At 44.2% G+C, this 17,810-nt stretch overlaps 1 protein-coding gene across 23 annotated transcripts in view; it reads left to right on the top strand.

The window, feature by feature from the left end:
- Window positions 1–17,810, top strand: part of dlg2 (discs, large homolog 2 (Drosophila)) — a 218,191-nt gene that overhangs the window by 153,281 nt on the left and 47,100 nt on the right. For 13 of the 23 annotated variants that reach the window (XR_011992173.1, XM_072713670.1, XM_072713669.1 and 10 more), the window contains 8 exons: window positions 201–251; window positions 2,080–2,204; window positions 5,595–5,764; window positions 6,825–6,961; window positions 7,505–7,649; window positions 7,795–7,960; window positions 11,356–11,415; window positions 12,230–12,385. Coding sequence is in view for 22 of the 23 variants with exons in the window: in XM_072713670.1 (XP_072569771.1) it covers window positions 201–251; window positions 2,080–2,204; window positions 5,595–5,764; window positions 6,825–6,961; window positions 7,505–7,649; window positions 7,795–7,960; window positions 11,356–11,415; window positions 12,230–12,385 (1,010 nt within the window). In the remaining variant the exon portion in view is untranslated. The remainder of the gene's footprint in view (window positions 1–200; window positions 252–2,079; window positions 2,205–5,594; window positions 5,765–6,824; window positions 6,962–7,504; window positions 7,650–7,794; window positions 7,961–11,355; window positions 11,416–12,229; window positions 12,386–17,810) is intronic. The other 10 variants (XM_072713679.1, XM_072713675.1, XM_072713680.1 and 7 more) reach the window with 4 other exon arrangements.

Genomic DNA, 17,810 nt, shown 5'->3' with positions numbered 1-17,810 from the left:
TTTTCTAATGTTTACAGAGAAATTGCCGACTTGATTTGGGTGTGTTGGTAGCAGCTGTCAAAAAGGCAGCTGTACCTGTCCAACACGGCTCCTACGGGCTCATTCAGTTCTTTTCTGGTTTTATTGCTTTGTTACACAGGATTTCATCCAAGAAACAAAACTCTCATGTCAATCTTCAACTTTTTTCCTATTTCTTTTAGGTCAACGGAACCGAAATTGAATATGAATTTGAAGAAATCACACTAGAACGGGTGAGTATTTCTTTTTTTAAAAAAGGGTTCTTTTTATCATATACAGTACTCACCAATGGTATAACACACACATTTTGGTATGATGTCTTCATCAGTGTATGTTTTCAGTCATGCAGGCAGATGTTTATTAAGACAAACCAATCCCATTATCATAATTACCTGACTGATAACTGATGGGTTGTCAAGGCAGCACCGAATCAGTGCTAATACTTTTGTTTTCTTGAACATTGTTAAAAAACAATCATGGTAAAATCCAGAAGGTCATCTTGGGAACCTCCACTTTGCCTGTTACTTATTTTATTTGTCTCTTTGTTGCCAAGTGGCATCTGGATTTGTCATGGGGTGAGTGTAGGATTTAAAGGACCCCCTGTTAAATATGGGGACAAAACATGAGGGGAGAAGATCAATGGGTGTCACCACGGCTGTGTGTTATGGTACCACTCTTGGGCCTCTTGGGAGTTCCATGCTTTTATTCTCGGCTTGGCAGGCAGCTTGCAGAGTCCTGTGAGTCTGGAGTACCATGATGACAGCAACATCAAACGTGTCCGGTCAACCTGGCCCATTCCCAGCAGAGGTGGAATGTCCAGATGCAGAAAATACAAATTTAAACCAAGGTTTTGTTTCAACCAACCAGTTGAGTATAAAGAGGCACAGTCGCAGGGTACTCAACTGGCTGGCTGAAACAAAACCTTGTCCTGGATTTCTACTTTCTGGACCTGAACTTTCCACCTCTGATTTCCAGTATGTCTGAGACCCTGTTACAAACCGCCAAATGGGCACTTTTATTTGCTGGTATACCTGTGCTGTTTTTCATTGGTCAAACTCCTATTGACCTTGGCCATATAGCAGATGTAAGTCATGTTTCATCGGGCATCTTGGAGACTTTCAGATGACTTCCAGCACAGGAGGGTGCTACTGCTTTCTCAGGGGTGATAGAGAGGGGTTTGGTGTAGCACTTCACACAGCTCACCCTTTCTCCTGATAAACAGCTTTCACCTGACCTTTTCATACCCCTAATGAGACACATATGGTTGAAAACAAAGCCACAGCACTGGGAAAGGTCAGTACCTGCATACACAACTCTGATCTATGAGGTATGATATGGAGTCTCATTGTAAAGGTTGACTGTCTGAGAAGACATCTGTGAGATGCCAGTGATAGAATTGACCTCTAGGCCATAAGGCTGTGACTGAAAGTATGTTTCTTCACCCATTGAATTGGTGACATTTCATGGCAAAAAATCCTGCTGCCAGATCTCAAACAGATTGTGTTGTTTCTAAGTGCTACAACTGCAGTAACATTTTGTTTGTGTGCATAGCTTAAAATCGCAAACAAAGCATATTGCATGAATAATGTAGTTGGAGTCATAATCACATCATCTGTGCAAATGTTGGATGTGTTTATATTTCCAAAGCTTTCATTTTGTCATACCAGTTCTGTCAGTCTGAAGAGGACACTTGCTGGGCTTGTGGCAGGGCTACGTTTTGTGTAAATAAAACATTGATGATTTACTTAGCTTAGTGCTGGCTGGTTATTGTCAGGAAACAGTCCTGAGTCATCACTGATCCTGAAAACAAACACGGGCAGACAAACCAAATCCTAAACAGACTCTATAATTCACTGAAAGGGCTTGGATTTACTGCCGTCAGTAATGACTGTATTGAAATTAATTTTTCTGTGCTTATGTGGAGGAAAACATCATTATTTTGTGATATTCTGCTTTGCTTATAATTCTGATAATTGCGATGATGTTTGTGTGCATTTCAGGTTTACAAAATAATGTTTTTTTTAAAGGTGATATTTGCAATATCTGGCTTGATTGTTTCAGGGTAACTCAGGTCTGGGGTTCAGTATTGCCGGAGGGACAGACAACCCCCACATTGGGGATGATCCAGGGATCTTCATCACCAAGATCATCCCAGGTGGTGCAGCTGCTGAGGATGGTCGGCTCAGGTCTGTAACTCCTTGGTCTTCATCCTGTCGCCTATCTGCCAGGTACATTGTGGTTTTAGCTGCTCCTCCAGGTAGCTTTGTATTGAAAGAAATAATTTCCCTCTATCCGAGTCTCGAAGGTCTGACTTAATGCTCGCTTCAGTTACCTCCCCATTTTCTTAGACACTTTTTTAGGACCAGTACATCACATTGCCTTTTTAATGCCTTTTGATGATCACTGTTAATGCACTCCTTTATGATTCAGTTTTTTTGCTTGCTTTTAAAGATATTAATTGTAGTTTCCTGCCCCTGAGAGGCCTTTTCATGTTCTGTCCTTTAATATGTCCCCAATTTATTTCTCTGCACATGATTATTTTGAAAGCGGCATCAGTAAGGATTGTTTTGCTAATAGACCTATTTTCTAGACATTCCTAGTTGATTGCGACAGTCAGACTGTGACCTTCATGCTGACACTTGAGACACTTGCTTAATTCTGCAAAAATTATTGGTTTAATAATAAAAGTCAATTGACAATCAATGCTTAACATATCTACACATATCTTCTGCACAGACAATTTTTAATGTGTCATAGTTTTTGACTGGCTCTTTCAGTTCTGTTCTAGCCTTCTTGCAGTTAATTGCAACTGTAGTCGTTTGCTCGGATTTTCTTTTTGCTTGTTTGTTTGTTTTTTGTGAATTTAGTTCTCATTATAAGTGAATCATTATATTACGACAGCATCCAAGCAACATCAATACTCCATGTGAAATCTCCACCATTTCTGTCAGTTCTTATAAAACACAGGGATTCGGGGGCTCTAAGCCTGTGGGGATGTTTGTCAGTCTCAGTACACTCCCTAAAACACAGCCCCAGTCCTGTCAACATGATGATACTCTATTTGATACAGCTATATAAGAGTTCTTTCATTTTCCCATATCATCTACAGTACCTATGAAATGCAGAGATACAGGTGAGCACAAAGCTTGCAGTCAACAGCACCGCTAGTGCAGTTTGGGGTTAACAATCTAATTCAAAGAACCAATAGGATGTTGGGTTACATCTCTATGGAGTCAAGGGAGATGATGCTACGATTATATAATTACTTGGTAAGACCCCACCTAGAATATTGTGTGCAGGTTTGGTCACCATACCTTAAAAAGGACATTGCTGCCTTGGAAAGGTTGCGACGTAGGGCTACAAGAATGATTCCTGGTCTTAGAGGAATGTCTTATGAGGAGAGGTTAGCTGAGCTGAATATGTTCAGCCTTTAGCAAAGGAGATTATGGGGGGACATGATCCAGGTATATAAGATTCTAACAGGTCTGGATGCTGTTCAGCCAAATGGCTATTTCAATATTAGTTTAAATACTAGAACTTGAGGCCATAAGTGGAAATTAGCAGGAGAACATTTTTAAATGAGTTTGAGAAAGCACTTCTTTACACTTTACACTCTTTACACTCTTCTGTAAGAGTATGGAATAGTCTTCCTATTAGTATAGCGCAAGCTAAAACTCTGGGTTCCTTTAAATCAGAGCTAGATAAGATTTTAACAACTCTGAGCTATTAGTTAAGTTCTCCCCAAACGAGCTTGATGGGCCGAATGGCCTCCTCTCATTTATAAATTTCTTATGTTCTTATGTAACCAACAGTGATATGATCAGTCTTCCAGCCTTGGAATTTGAACCAGTGCCCTACAGCCAGTGAGTCCTAAGCCTTGAAACCACACTCATGTGGCTCCTAGCACAGCAGCTATCCAAGAGCCCCTCCGCCCCCCCATCCGGTCAAAGCCCATTGGATGACCTGGAGGGTGGGGCAGCATTCTTCTGCTAAGTTTATATTCTGGATGCCACACAAAGACGTAGAATCGCAATTTACTGGAGACTGTGCTCTTGTTTTATTCCTTATCTGATGACTTGTTGGAAAAAGGGCACGTAAAAAGGATTCATATACTAAACTGTGTATTGCAGGTGTGTTCGTTTGTGGTGAGATTTGCCAAGTGAAAGGGCCTTAGTCTGGAAACAGCAAGTCATAGAAACTCCAGTTGTAGAGTAGTGGACCCTGACGCTCTCCTCTATGCCACAGCTACCTCACCCATCTGCTCTCGCATATGAGAGAATTTCTAGCCTAGCTTGGATTCTGCCACGGAGACAGCACAGATGGCTCCCTTGGCTCAGTGACGTGTAGTCCTGTGCAGTTGTGGGTCATCGCATAGTATGTTGACCTGGCGGTGTGGTATCTCAAGGGGACTTTTCAGTAAACTTTTTCCGTCCTCTGCTCACATTGATCCCCAGCGGCACCGGTCACCATCGTAAGAGAATGGCAGTGAGAGCCACTGCGCCACTTTATGTCCTGTTTTGTGCAACACACATACTTTCGGCTTATTGTTAATGCAAGGACCTGCAAAATGGTCTGACCAAGACACTAATCCAATAAAATGCTAGCTGCCTTAAACTTATCATTCCTCAAGAGTGGACATAATTTAGAAAACACATCACACCCATTACATTATATGTTTTCTCTGTTTACCTTTGCCTGACATTGCAGAGGTTTGCATGCGATGGACTGAAAATAAAGCATCCTCGCAATTAACAGTTTGTTGTCTCATGCGCGAGAAGAAACTACTGCATCAAGGGAAAAGGACCTGTTTTTAAATGACATTGAATGGATTCTGCCAAAATATTAAAAGTGTTATTTGTGCCATGAAGATCTATGCTTAAAATTCTGTTAATGTAAGTGCAAAAGTAGCGACACAAATTTTTTAATTATGCTAAAATTTTACGTTATTTTTTTACTGTTATTTGTGATCATATGTTGTTTAATGTGCAGCATTTGTTTTAAAGCAGCAGCTTCTCGCATGGTTTAGTAATCTGTTTAGTTAACACACTTAAAGGAAGCGCTCAGCTCTGGTACCGCAGGACCAGTGCTGTTGTTGTCGTAGCCGCCCTGAGAGGCAGTGACATCCTGGGGTTAGAAACAGCTGCCACTCCCTGGAACGCCAGGGTGATGATGCTCTGTGACCAAGTACAGGAGGTTGATGTGCTATAGAGCGCGACCCACTTTAATATCGCCATGGTGACCTTCTGAGAAACATCCTGCAGCCGTAACGCCGCCCTTCTGATCGTATGCAGCTGGAGGCCAGTGGCATGTCAGCCTGCTGCCTCCCCCCTCCGGATGCGAGCAATGCGAGGTTGACTGTGTGTGGGCTCCGTTCCCAGCTGAGTCCCTAACACTCACCTCCGGAGGGGTCTGTCTCTACTGGTGGCTGAGGGGGACTGGCGGGGGGGGGGGGGGGGGATCGCAGCTGGGGCCCAGGCTCATGCCATCATGCTGGGGATTTTCTGCCAAATGGCCTACCCACCCTCCTGACTGCTCCACCCAGTCACCCCTCCCTCCTCCTGCCCCCCCCCCCCCAGAGTGAACGACTGCATCCTGAGGGTGAACGACGCCGACGTGTCCGAGGTGTCGCACAGCAAGGCTGTGGAGGCCCTTAAGGTGGCTGGCTCCATCGTGCGACTGTATGTGCGCCGGCGGAGACCGATGCTGGAGACCGTCATCGAGATCAAACTCATCAAAGGACCAAAAGGTCACTTCCCTCTCACTTCCCTCTCACTTCCCTCTTCGTCTGCATTCGATTGTGTCGCACAGCTAAGCAGGAGCGTCAGTGCGCCGTCATGTTGCATGTGCCCCTGTTGGCACGGGATATTTTTAAAGCGGATTCAGGGTAGGCCACCTTACCTGCCCCCCCACCTGCGGCCCACTTTGCAGGATGAGCTTATTTTTAGCTGGGATGCTAAGTTAGAAATCTAAAAAAAAATATTCCATTAGGTTGGGTAGTAATGGTCACATGATCATGTTCCTTTTGTCATCTTTAGGCAAAGTTTAATTCACAAATGCAGGTGAACAGAGATGTTGATAATGCTTTTGGGAAGGTGGGGGCCCTTTACAACCTCTTTGTGTTTTGTATTTTGTGTGTAACAAATGATACTAAGTAATATAATCCCAGTTTAAATGTTGCATCCATAGAGGTAGCACTCTAAGACGGACAGTTAACTAACAGAGAATAGAAGAACAGGGCCTTGGAGATCATCAGGAGTGTGTCTGACGTCCTGGCCCTGGGTGGAATAAAAAGCATCTCACCTATTTATTTCTAGCCAGGGTACTATGGCATCAGCAATGTGCTTCTTCCCCCTCCCCCCACATGAAACTGCGTTATATAAAGACTCCAAAAGTGCTCCTGGATCCATTTAAAGCAGAATATAATGTGAGCAGCCCTTAATTTTCACACTCAGTTAGGAGGGTCTCACTTGCTGCCTGCCTTTTTGCCTTGTGTTTAAGGAAGTGTTTTTAAAATGAAAGAAGTGCTTCTGTCTTTCTTGTTTGCAAGGAGTCCCTGCTTTATAGCAATTTGCCGAATCTGTAGAGACCGAAATGCCCTGTTTCCACCATCTATCAAGCAATTATCTGGCTTTAGTTCTTTAATGATTGTTCCAAATTTTGACTTATTATCCTTAGGTTTTATGAAATCTTTCTATAGCCTTTTATACGTACAATCCTTTACCTGCTCAGAATAATTTAATTTAGATGCTTTCCATGACTTGAGGACAATGTGTAAGTAACCCCCTCCACCCAATGCTTGTCTTCAGGGCTGGGGTTCAGCATTGCTGGAGGGGTGGGGAACCAGCACATCCCCGGAGACAACAGCATCTACGTCACCAAGATCATTGACGGAGGGGCAGCACAAAAAGATGGCCGTTTGCAGGTTGGGGACCGGCTGCTCATGGTGAGTGTGCGCCCATACCCCCCCCACACCTCCTGCCTGTAATGGTACGACCCTATAAGTGGGAGTTAAGGTGCTCTGTGTGTATGTTTCTTCCTTTTAATTAAATCTGTATCACTGAGCCATTTCCCTGGAGGAATTTATTTTTAAGACTTTCTCATACAGTTGTATTTTATACCTGGAGCAAACAGTGTTTTGACTTTAGTGTATTCTGAATATATTTACATATAAAACTTATTTTAACATATTAATAATGTTTGTGGGTGTTTTTATGTTTTTTTTATTTATTTGGTACAAAGTCAGTCTGCAGTCACAGATAGTCGATGACGTTCCCACAGGAGGTCGGTTTTAGCTTCTTCATCCCAGCCTGTAAGTCAGGCCCTGACCATGTGTAATGTTCCTGATTAGACCCAGCCAGGTCACACCGGTTTCCGTCATGCATTATGGTACAAGCGGGTTTCCCTGCCTCAGTGGACAGGGTGAGGGGGCCTGGTTTCTGATTGGCTGGGAGAACTCGGGGCTGAGCTGTAACACGAACCCTCATAGGTCAACAACTACACCTTGGAAGAGGTGACTCACGAGGAAGCTGTGGCCATATTGAAGAACACGTCTGATGTGGTTTACCTGAAGGTGGGCAAGCCCACCAGTGTGTACCTGACTGACCCCTATGGACCTCCAGACATCACCCACCGTAAGTTCATTCTAGCCATTCTGGAAGGTCTTTCTGTATTGTGCACGGAGCTACGTCAGCTGTGGTTTACTGGACCGTACAGTATGTGAGTGGCCGCTCTCTGTGTATCAGCTTCACGCTTTGTTCCCTTGTTCTGTTCTCACAGCTTTTTCTCCAGCCATGGAAAATCATATTTCTTCCCCCGGCAACAATGGCACGCTGGAATACAAGTCCAGTCTTCCCCCAATCTCACCAGGAAGGTATTCCCCAATTCCCAAGCACTTACTTGGGGAAGAGGATATTAACAGGTTGGATGGTTTTTCCTTCTTACGGTAATTACCTCCCCTTCTACTAAACGACAGACCCAGGTAGCTTCTGAGTCCCCCGCGTCCCCCCCCCACGTTTCTGTCTGTGAAAATCCAGGGGCATTCCAAACTCTTTCACAAGAGTGATTTGGAATAGACACCCCCCCCCCCCCCCCCGCCCCGGCAATTTGTTCTTTGTGTTTTGTTTCCATCTGTTACGATATTCATTTGAATTCCCAGCTGCCTGTGAGGACAGTGACATCATTAGGACTGTGGGACCTGAAGCAAGATCACCTTGGTACCTTTGACTCAGGATGATAGATCAAAGCTCATTTAGATTAAACAAGACAGCTGAAATGCATTGCATTTGATTTCCTCCCTGTTTTACTTAGAGCCCGGTCCTTCTAGAAGCATGCCATGTAAAATGTTGCCTACGACAGGCATTGTCCACCAGGCAGTTTAGTTGTGTGGAGCGAAATTTTGAAATGTGGTCACCAGCTGTTCCCACTGGGGCCAGCCATCCATTACTGACGTTTTTTTTACCTCCAAGCTTCATTTAGCCAAAAATTAGAAATGAAAAACACCAAGCCTGTTGTTTCCTAACCTTGTCCACAAATAGGTAACAACTAAATAGGAAATTAAATAAAAGACTGCGAAGTAAACAATCATGCCGGATTTGACAAGAGCTTTGTGTTGTTTTGGCCCTTGTTCCGTTTCTGAGGGGATCACCCTAGCGGCACAGGCGTAATGTGTTCGCCTGTGTGTTCCAGCGGCAAAATGAACACATTTGTTTATTTTATACGTGATCTGCATGAAAAGTAGGCGAGCAGATTGGTTTTGGTCCCAGCTGTGTACACAACGCTGTCAAAACACAGTCCCTTCCCTCGCAGCGACATGACCGAAGGGTTCAGCGGGATAAGATGGACCGAGGACAACCAGGATATTACCTCTGCAGCGGGGGGATTTTTTTATACCTAAAACTGTGTCTGAGATCGACTTGCCTGTAGAAATAGGCCTCTATTTTAAAGCACCCCTCAGTATGCCAGCTTTGGATCGATCCCAGCAGAGGGACCGAAATTCGCTTGGGGCGACCTTTTTTGCATTCCCATAAAAATGGAGATGTAAAAATGATAAACAGCAAACATTTGCAAGAGGGCGGGCTCCTGTGCCTTTTAATGTTCCAAGGTTAAAGCTTGGGGGGGGGGGGGGGAGACAAACTCTTCCAAAATACTCACTTGGTGACTTCTGTTATTTTTTTATCGTGTCATTTTATAATAAAAAGAGTGACATGCAGCTTGGTCATTTTAAGTGTCAAAACGCAATTTGATGTTCGAACTATCTTAGAAACAGTGAGGGCTCATTTTCTGTTCTGTTATCTCCTGGTGAAACAAAAAGCAACTAATGGAGGCATTGTGAAGAGGTTGTGGCACTATCGGGCATTTACAGAGCCAGTCTTTAACCAACTGAACTGGCAAAACTTGGGAAATCTCACTTCCAAGTGTCCTGGTCAGCTCTGTCCATAATTAATATGGAATCTTTGATCAGGTTTTTAAAGTAAAATACGTGTCCAAAGAAACAGCTTGATATTCTGAGCACTGCTCTTCTTGAATTGCTGTTGTTCTTTGTGAAGAATATGAAAGTATTACATTGATACCTTCGCTTTTGCTCTCAAAATTTTCTGTTTAGTTAAATTCAAGGTCAGTCGATGATTCGTTATCCTCTCAGTATTGATTTCCAGCTCTGCGACTCTGGTGTATTGACAAAATTTTAGCTGACTTGAATGAATCTTAGAGAGCACCCACTCTGCCAGAAAGTTAATTACAAATCCACTGTGTAATCAGAAAACAATGTCAGGTTGGCTTGACTTCAGCTGTGGACCTGGAGAGTTAATAATGAGCGTATAATGTGAATTTGTGTTCAGTTGCATAACTAAGCTCATGTGAAATAATGACCTGGTCAGATGCATGAACATGACTTGAGGTGGGATGATGTTGTGCCACCAGAGCGACTTGAGCAGATGTGCACTGAATTAGCCAGTCGTGTTGTTCACCTCTGCTCCCATTATCCCTCAGCCCGCCCAAGTGTCCAATCAGCAGTGGCATGAATGACGGTGGGCGTGGCTCCTCCTCCAAAATCATGGCAGCATTCTGTGATGCGTGCAAAGGAGGAGCTGAGAAGACGAGGACATATTTCGAAATGAATCATGGCAACGTTCTAAGTTTTTTACCTACACTCTCAGAAAAAAGCGTAAAAATTTGTACCTTTGCTTGTCACTGGGGCTGTACCTTCAAGGCTGAGTAATTGTACCTTTTAAAGTACAGAAATGGATTCTAAGGAACATTTCTGTACCATTGATAATATGTTAATGCTGTTTGTACCTATGAGATGTTACTCAGAGTCCATTTCTCTACCTTAAAAGGTACAATTACCTCCAGTTGGCAGACCCTTGAGGGTACAGCCCCAGTGACAAGCAAAGGTACAAATTTTTCCCCTATTTTTCTGAGAATGTAGGGGGTTTCTTAATCTGCGCCCTTGACCGTACTTGGGTTCTCATGTACCCATTTTATGTCATCTTCCATTGCCGACCAGTTCCAATATTCAGGAACAGAAGAACAGAGGACGGTAAAAATCCCTGGATGTTGGTCTTGCTTCACTCCAAAATATCAAGGATACATCGGTTGCATCCCTGCCGAACGAGTCCAATCCCAATCAATGCGCCACATGTTCGTTCTTGGGAGGCAGGTTAGCAAGACCGGTCTTGTCAAGACCCCAAGTATGACCTTTGCGTTCTTGGTATTGGGAAGCACCCCTTGACTGGTGCCCATCCAGCGTGTACCCCAGCCCTGTGCCCTGTGCAGCCTGGAATAGGCTACTGGCCTCACAATGACCCTGACCGGAAGGTGGATGGAATTTTAACCTAGTGCTCATTGAATGGAGCTAAGTAAACTCCACGGGGTATTTGTGCTAGGGCTGACTGATGCAAACTGGTCCTGATATATATAGTGTAGTATGTGGTTTAGGGAACAAAGAGCTTTCGTCATAGTTTCTCTCATGTTCAGGGCAGTGTTGCTCTCTCTGTGAGTATGTGTCTCCAAGGTGTGTCTCGTGTCTGTTCTGTTTGACGGTCATTCAGTAGCGTCTCCTGTGGATCGTCCTGGTCTGTGTCCCTTGTCTGAGGTTAGACCCTCAGGGAAACCTGCATGCATCTCTGTGCCTGCTTCTTGTTGAGTGGTATGAATTGCGTTGGTGTTTTAAGTTGGTCTATGCATGAAGCTTGTGAGGTAAGTCATCTTCAGTCCAGTCTACATTAACGAATGAAGTAATTTATTTAAAAGCCTGATAAGCCACTCTGGATGATCACATCTGTCTAATGACTAAATATAATGGCAGTAACTGATTATTTTCCCCTCCCTTCTGATCAGAAATTCCTCATTAGATGAAGGGGAAAGTCACAGGTTTGATTCTCAGCACTTCCAGTTGAGGTGAGACATTGGGCGACTGTATGGTGAATGGTTATGTTGATTTCCTTTGACCAACCGGAGGCCCCCTTGTCTATGAGGGGGAGGATGGATTTGTGGGACTATTAAAACAGAACCATCTCTGAGTCTCGCATGTTATTGCGCATGTCATTTTTCCCTGTGTCCGCTTCACGCCTACGGCTTTCTGGAACAAAGCCATCACTTTGTTTTCATTTTGCAGGGTAGTGCATGAGAATGATGCCGTGGTTTTCAGAGCCTCTTTAGAGACGGAACGGCAGAAAGCCCTAGCATGGAATAAGGGTGTGGGGGGGTTAGGGAGGCGTGATGCATGCTGACAGTGCCAGCATGTCTGTGGCCTGCTTGCTCAGGAGCATTTTGGGACTCTTATTTTGAAACATCGTTGGAATGTCTCAGGTACTGCAGTATAAAGGGAAAGCAGGATTTTAAGCGACAGAATAAGAGTCACTCTCGCTCGGGGTCATGTGTTTCCTCTTTCATGTTCTGAAAATGTTTATTACCTCCACCTTTAAGCCGGTGGTAACGTTGATGCATGAAATAATGTTTTTTTTTGGATGATTATCACAGAGACTCTGACTTGATTCTTTTGTGCCAAAGAAATACTTGTCGCATGAGCGCCGCGATCTGCTTCATTCGGTCGTGAGACCTCTTGCCTGGCTATCATGGCAGGATGGGAGACGCCCCAGGTCTTACAGATTCCCCCTGACCTGCCCGCCCCCCACCCCCTGGCCTCTGCCACACTAACTGCTCTCTCTCCCCCTCTCTCTCCCTCTCTCTCTGCGCTTGTCCCTGCCGCCAGGCCTCCAGAGCCCGTTTACAGCACTGTGAACAAACTGTGTGACCGAGCAGCTTCCCCTCGCCACTACTCCCCCCTGGAGTGCGACAAAAGCATCCTGCACTCCATCCCCTTCCCCCACTTTCACGTAGGCCTGCTCCCTGACTCTGAGATCACCAGGTACTGATCCCCCCCCCCTACCCCACCTATCACCCAGTGCATGCTAGCATGCCTTGTTCTGGCTGCCACATTCCCTCTCCATCTACCCCTCCCCCCCCCCCCTTTTCCATCTTACTTGAGCTGTCCACATGTACAATGACACATTCATGGCTTATAACTCTTGTCGCTAAATTGGCATATTGATTGGCGATCTATCACCACAAACAAGGATTGCAAGCCTGTGCTTGACTGTACGATGTGTGGGTGTCAGTCCCACGTGAATTTATTCATTCGATTTTAGTTTTGTTTCCGTGCTTTTTTCCATTTAGATCTGTGTTGTGTGAGCATTCACCTCTTCTCTCATTTTTGTTTTATTATCATGGTTACCATACCACGCAAATTAGATTTTGAATGCCTGTGTCAGTATCATCCAGACCGCTTCCTTGGTTGTCCTCGTTGTCCCAGCATGTGGGTTGAGTGGCCTTGATGGAAGGACCCTGGTTTCCTTAATGCAGTGAAGGATTTGCTCAGCAGGCGAGCGAAGGATGCTCGCTTCTCCAGCTCTGCCGCACGGCTGATATTTTTCTCTCGATAAGTGCCAGGATATCGCCTGCCTCTTCTGCTGTTTTCTGTTTGCAGGCTGTGTTGGGTGTTAGTCGTTCTTGTAACTTATCGCCTTTGTTAATTGCCTGCCTAGGGATAGTGAATAATTAGCATTTGAGAACAGCGCCCGTGCACTCAGACTCGGCGAGAGACTTTGTGCTATATATTTTAATTAGGGGTTTTTAATGCTGGATTTACACTTTGAATTTATTCTCTTTGTTTTTATATTAATAGCAATTTGAAATATTTGGGGAAATTATTTGATTTTTTTTGTGTGAGGATTGCTTTAAATTGTATTATATATAAGCAATCTGAATAATTCATAAAATGTTTGCCTGGGAATTGTTATTTGTGACTAAGAACCTGCACTGGCAACAGATGAGGGTTTGTCCATTCAGGGGGGTTTGGTTTATTGGAGTGGGTGAGTTCTGGGCGTTGTGCTTGATTTCCTGACAGCCATCGTCAATGGAGCCTCATGGTCGTCTATGATTGGCCCCTTGGCCCTGGGATGCCATGCCAGAAATCTGCCCAGCCCTGCAGAGCGACACACCCCTTTGATCTCCAGTCTCTGTATCGGCTGTCTGTTAAATATTTATCACTCCATCACTCCTTTGAGTGGCTCAAAGCCTCTACATTTGATTGGTGTTTCCAGTTACTTAAAATGAAGGACTGTATAGCAAGTCCTCTTGATATCGATTGTATACAAATTGCACTGCTGAAATCTGCCTACTGTACAAGTTTCTCTGGTTCAGTTTTGAACTAATGCAGCGTCATTCTTTTGAGCTTTTCTTTTGTTGCCAATGTTTACATATTGAGAATCAAACTGGGGGTATATTTCACAGCTGATATCAGACCATATATATAGTGTATGTGTACTTTTGGACTTGAACTTTCCAGCTCTGGTTCTCTCTCAGTCCCTGCAATCAGTCCAGACAGAGCAAAGTCCCCTAGAGCGACCAAACAAACCAAGCACATTCATTTTTTATTGTTTTTGTTTAAGGTGTTAGCAAATAGCCTACTACTCCTGAGAAGACGGTCACGGTTGTACAAACTCCCAAACACCCCGCCTCAAGTAGAATGACAGCTATATCTGCCGGCGAATTCTACCCCATGGTGGTGTGGACTAAGCAGTGGGAATCTGCCCCTGTTTTTATAATCCAATTACTGCTCCGAGGAGTTTACTTTTGGTGAGCAGTTTGCTCCACTGAACCGGGAAATAATCAGACAACCTCTCCAGCCTCTTTCGTCATATTGAGAAAGTTCAGTTGTGTTGGGACATGTTGTGATATTATAAAACTGCCCCCACCCCCTTAACCCCAAACAAAACCGCATGTAGGGGGGAAAACTGTACTGTTAACAATTCAGGACACCTAATAGCTGTAGTATTTTATTGTTGTTTCGCTCCATAGCCGACACACTTATTGAGACTAAGTTAAAATGTTACCCATGAAACCAATTGTATGTTTTCACTCAAGATACCTGGATTAAGTACCTACTCATACAGTAGGTTCAACAGGAGGCTACTGATGAGACCTAAAATGATCATGTGGGTTTCTAAACCTCTCCCAATCGGTCCAGCACATTCATGTGTGCATGGCATACCTAATGGCAGCATAAATCTTTTGGGCCTATAACTTGTACATCGATTGGAGATGTTGTTATCCCCCTTGCCAAGCACATTTGGAACACTAAAGGCATTGTTTGCCTATGTCTGAGTGCCATGCGTGTGGGTGACTGTCCTATGTGGATTGATTGCTCATTTCATCTGGGACCTAAACTTGACAACCTTTAGATCACTTGTCTAGGTCCTTCACAGCCATGCTACCTGCATTCTTTTCTCAGTGACTCATACTGGTGTGAAGTTGAAGACTGAGTCTTGATGGCTGTCGTTGGCTCAGCCGTATCTGTGGGCTTATCACAGTGCCATTACACCAATGAGAGAGCTGGCCTTTAATCTTCCCTGAGGGGGAGAGTATAAAAAGTATATTAAAGACACCTGTCAGCCCATATTAAAGATTCCTGTCAGCCCAGAAGATTTGACAGACGGATGACAGTATTGACATGGACGCTGTGAAAAGGTCAACCACTTGGTCTCTGAAGGGTTCCATCTTTAGGGTAGCACATGGTGGGAGGGGGGAGGGGGTCACCCTCTAATGGTGGCCATCGTGTGAGTCAATACGCTTAATGAAAACCTACAAGTCATCAGGTTATTGATCCATCTCGTTGGCCAATTGACTTGCGGCAACCTTATGAAAGACCTTCAGAATCCCTGTAGACCTCATCAGTTACCAACTCATATTGTTGATTTGCAGCATTTCTATACTAAAAAAGTTTATTCTTTACTGTGCTGGAGTGGCATTCGGCAAGCATATCTAGTCTGTATCACTTAAAATAGAATCAGGTCCCTTTCTTCCCTGTGGTTCTCTAGCAGAGTCTTGGATCAGTTATCCCTGATTGATGCGTACCAGACCGATGAATGGGAATGAGCCTTTGTGGACTGTAGATGTGTGAACCATCCCCTTTCCATCCAGTTGCCTGCAAGGCAGCTGTGGCTTCTTTGTGGACATCACTTTATGTATTTCATGTACACTATATGGACAAAAGTATCTAGACACCTGGCCATTTCACCTACAGGAACTTTTATGAGATCGCATTCTAAATCCATAGGCTTCAATACAAAGTTGGTCCCCCTTTGCAGCTTTAACAGCTGCCATTACTCTGGGAAGACTTTCCACAAGATTTTTGAGTGTGTCTGTGGGAATTTTTGCCCATTCATCCAGAAGAGCATCTGTGAGGTCAAGCATTGATGAGGGATATGAAGGCCTGGCTCTCAATCTCCCTTCTAGTTCATCCCAAAGTTGTTTGACATGGATGAGGTCAGGGCTCTGTGTGGGCCAGTCAAGTTCTCCCACACCAAACTCACCCAGCCATGTCTTTATGGACCTTGCCTTGTGCACTGGGGCACAGTCATGCTGGAACAGAAAAGGGCCTTCCCCAAATTGTTCCCACAAAGTTGGAAACATAGAATTGAACAAAATGTCTTGGTATGCTAAAGCATTAAGAGTCCCCTTCACTGGAACTAAGGGGCCAAGCCCAATTCCGAAAAACAAGCCATCTCCACTAAACTTTACAATTGGCACAATGCAGTCAGGCAGGTAATGTTCTCCTGGCAATCTTCAAACTCAGACTCGTCCATCAGACTGCCAGACAGAGAAGCGTGATTCATCACTCCGCAGAACACCTGTCCACTGCTCCAGAGTCCAGTGGCAGTGTGCTTTACACCACTCCATCTGACGCTCAGCATTGTGCTTGGTGATGTGACGCTTGCATGCAGCTGCTTGGCCATGGAAGCCCATTCCATGAATCTCCCGGCGCACAGTTTTTTGTACTGGGTTTAATGCCAGAGGAACTTTGGAACTCTGCAGTTACTGAGTCAACAGAGTGTTGTCAACTTTTATGCACTATGCACTCAGCACTTGGTGACCCAACTCTGCTACTTTACATGGACTGCTACTTCATGGCTGAGTTTCTGTTGTTCCCAAACCCTTCCACTATGCAATAACACCACTTACAGTTGACTGTGTAATATCTAGCAGGGAAGGAATTTTGTGAAGAGCATTTGCATAGTTGGCATCCTATAACAGTATCATGGTTGAATTCACTGAGCTCTTCAGAGTGACCAATTCTATCACAAATGTTTATAAACCTAAATGCATGGCTAGGTGCTTCATTTTATATGCCTATGGCAATAGATCTGAATGAAACACCTGAATTCATTGATTAAGAGGTGTGTCCCAATACTTTTGTCCATATATATGTGTGCTCTGTGTGTGTGTGTGTGTGTGTGTGTGAGTGTAATATATATACTGTATTTATATAGTGTTTAATGCACCTTGCACTACTTCACACTTTTCAGATTAGATGACAAACTGCATTTTATTGTATGAGTACTCTTGTGCAATGACAAAGTTGAAACTAATCTAATCATAGCTAGCTGGCTAACGTTACAACATAGAAATGTACTCTGCTGTAACTTTTAACTAGTCTAATGAACATTGGAGCCTAACTACTTGTAGCTCCAATTTAATAACTATCAATAAATATTCTGGGGGGAAAAAGCTCTGGTCTTCTAAAACATCAAAATACTACGTGATTTGGAAGGGTACGTCAGAAACGAAGATGTGTTTTGGGACATATCTGCTAAATTAGTAGATTTATATCCAACTATGCCAATTTGTATCTCTGTATAACAGCACAATATACAAGCTATTTGTGACACAAGTTAAAGCAACGTGCATGAAAGCAACTCAGGATACCTGCTGTGTTGTCTGGCTTCGCGATTTATGCTGGTGGTGAAACTGCATTGGGAATGTAAACCGTCAGCATGTCGGTATCACACTGCGTGAGAAAAAAACACGATATGTCATAATATCGCTTTATCATCCCACCTCTAACGTATATAGAGCACTCCCTCCCCTTCATTCATCCGGTAGGGGGGCCTCCAATTTATATGTGCCCAGGGACCTCGAAGGACCATGATCCGGCACTGGCTGAGAGGCAACCCACATAGTGAATGAGACTGTGCAGTCCGTCACCTTCCGCTCGTGTTATAGCCATGTCACCCAATCACATTTAAGGATGTAATGTGAGATCCAGTGTAGACTCCAGTAGCACCTCCCCACAGCCTGGTGAACTGTGTTCGAATAGCCAAATCCATGCTCTGCCAGCAGGTATTTGGACATAGCAGACCCTTCTCAGCAAGGATTTAATGTCTTAGGGGACCCTTTAAAACTCACCCATCTTCTGTGATTGCTGAAGTCAGAGTGCAGTCATTTGTTTTGCT

The sequence above is a fragment of the Paramormyrops kingsleyae genome, chromosome 6, assembly GCF_048594095.1.
Source record: "Paramormyrops kingsleyae isolate MSU_618 chromosome 6, PKINGS_0.4, whole genome shotgun sequence".
Classification (NCBI taxonomy): Eukaryota; Metazoa; Chordata; class Actinopteri; order Osteoglossiformes; family Mormyridae; genus Paramormyrops; species Paramormyrops kingsleyae.
This window is presented reverse-complemented; position numbering and strand designations above follow the sequence as displayed.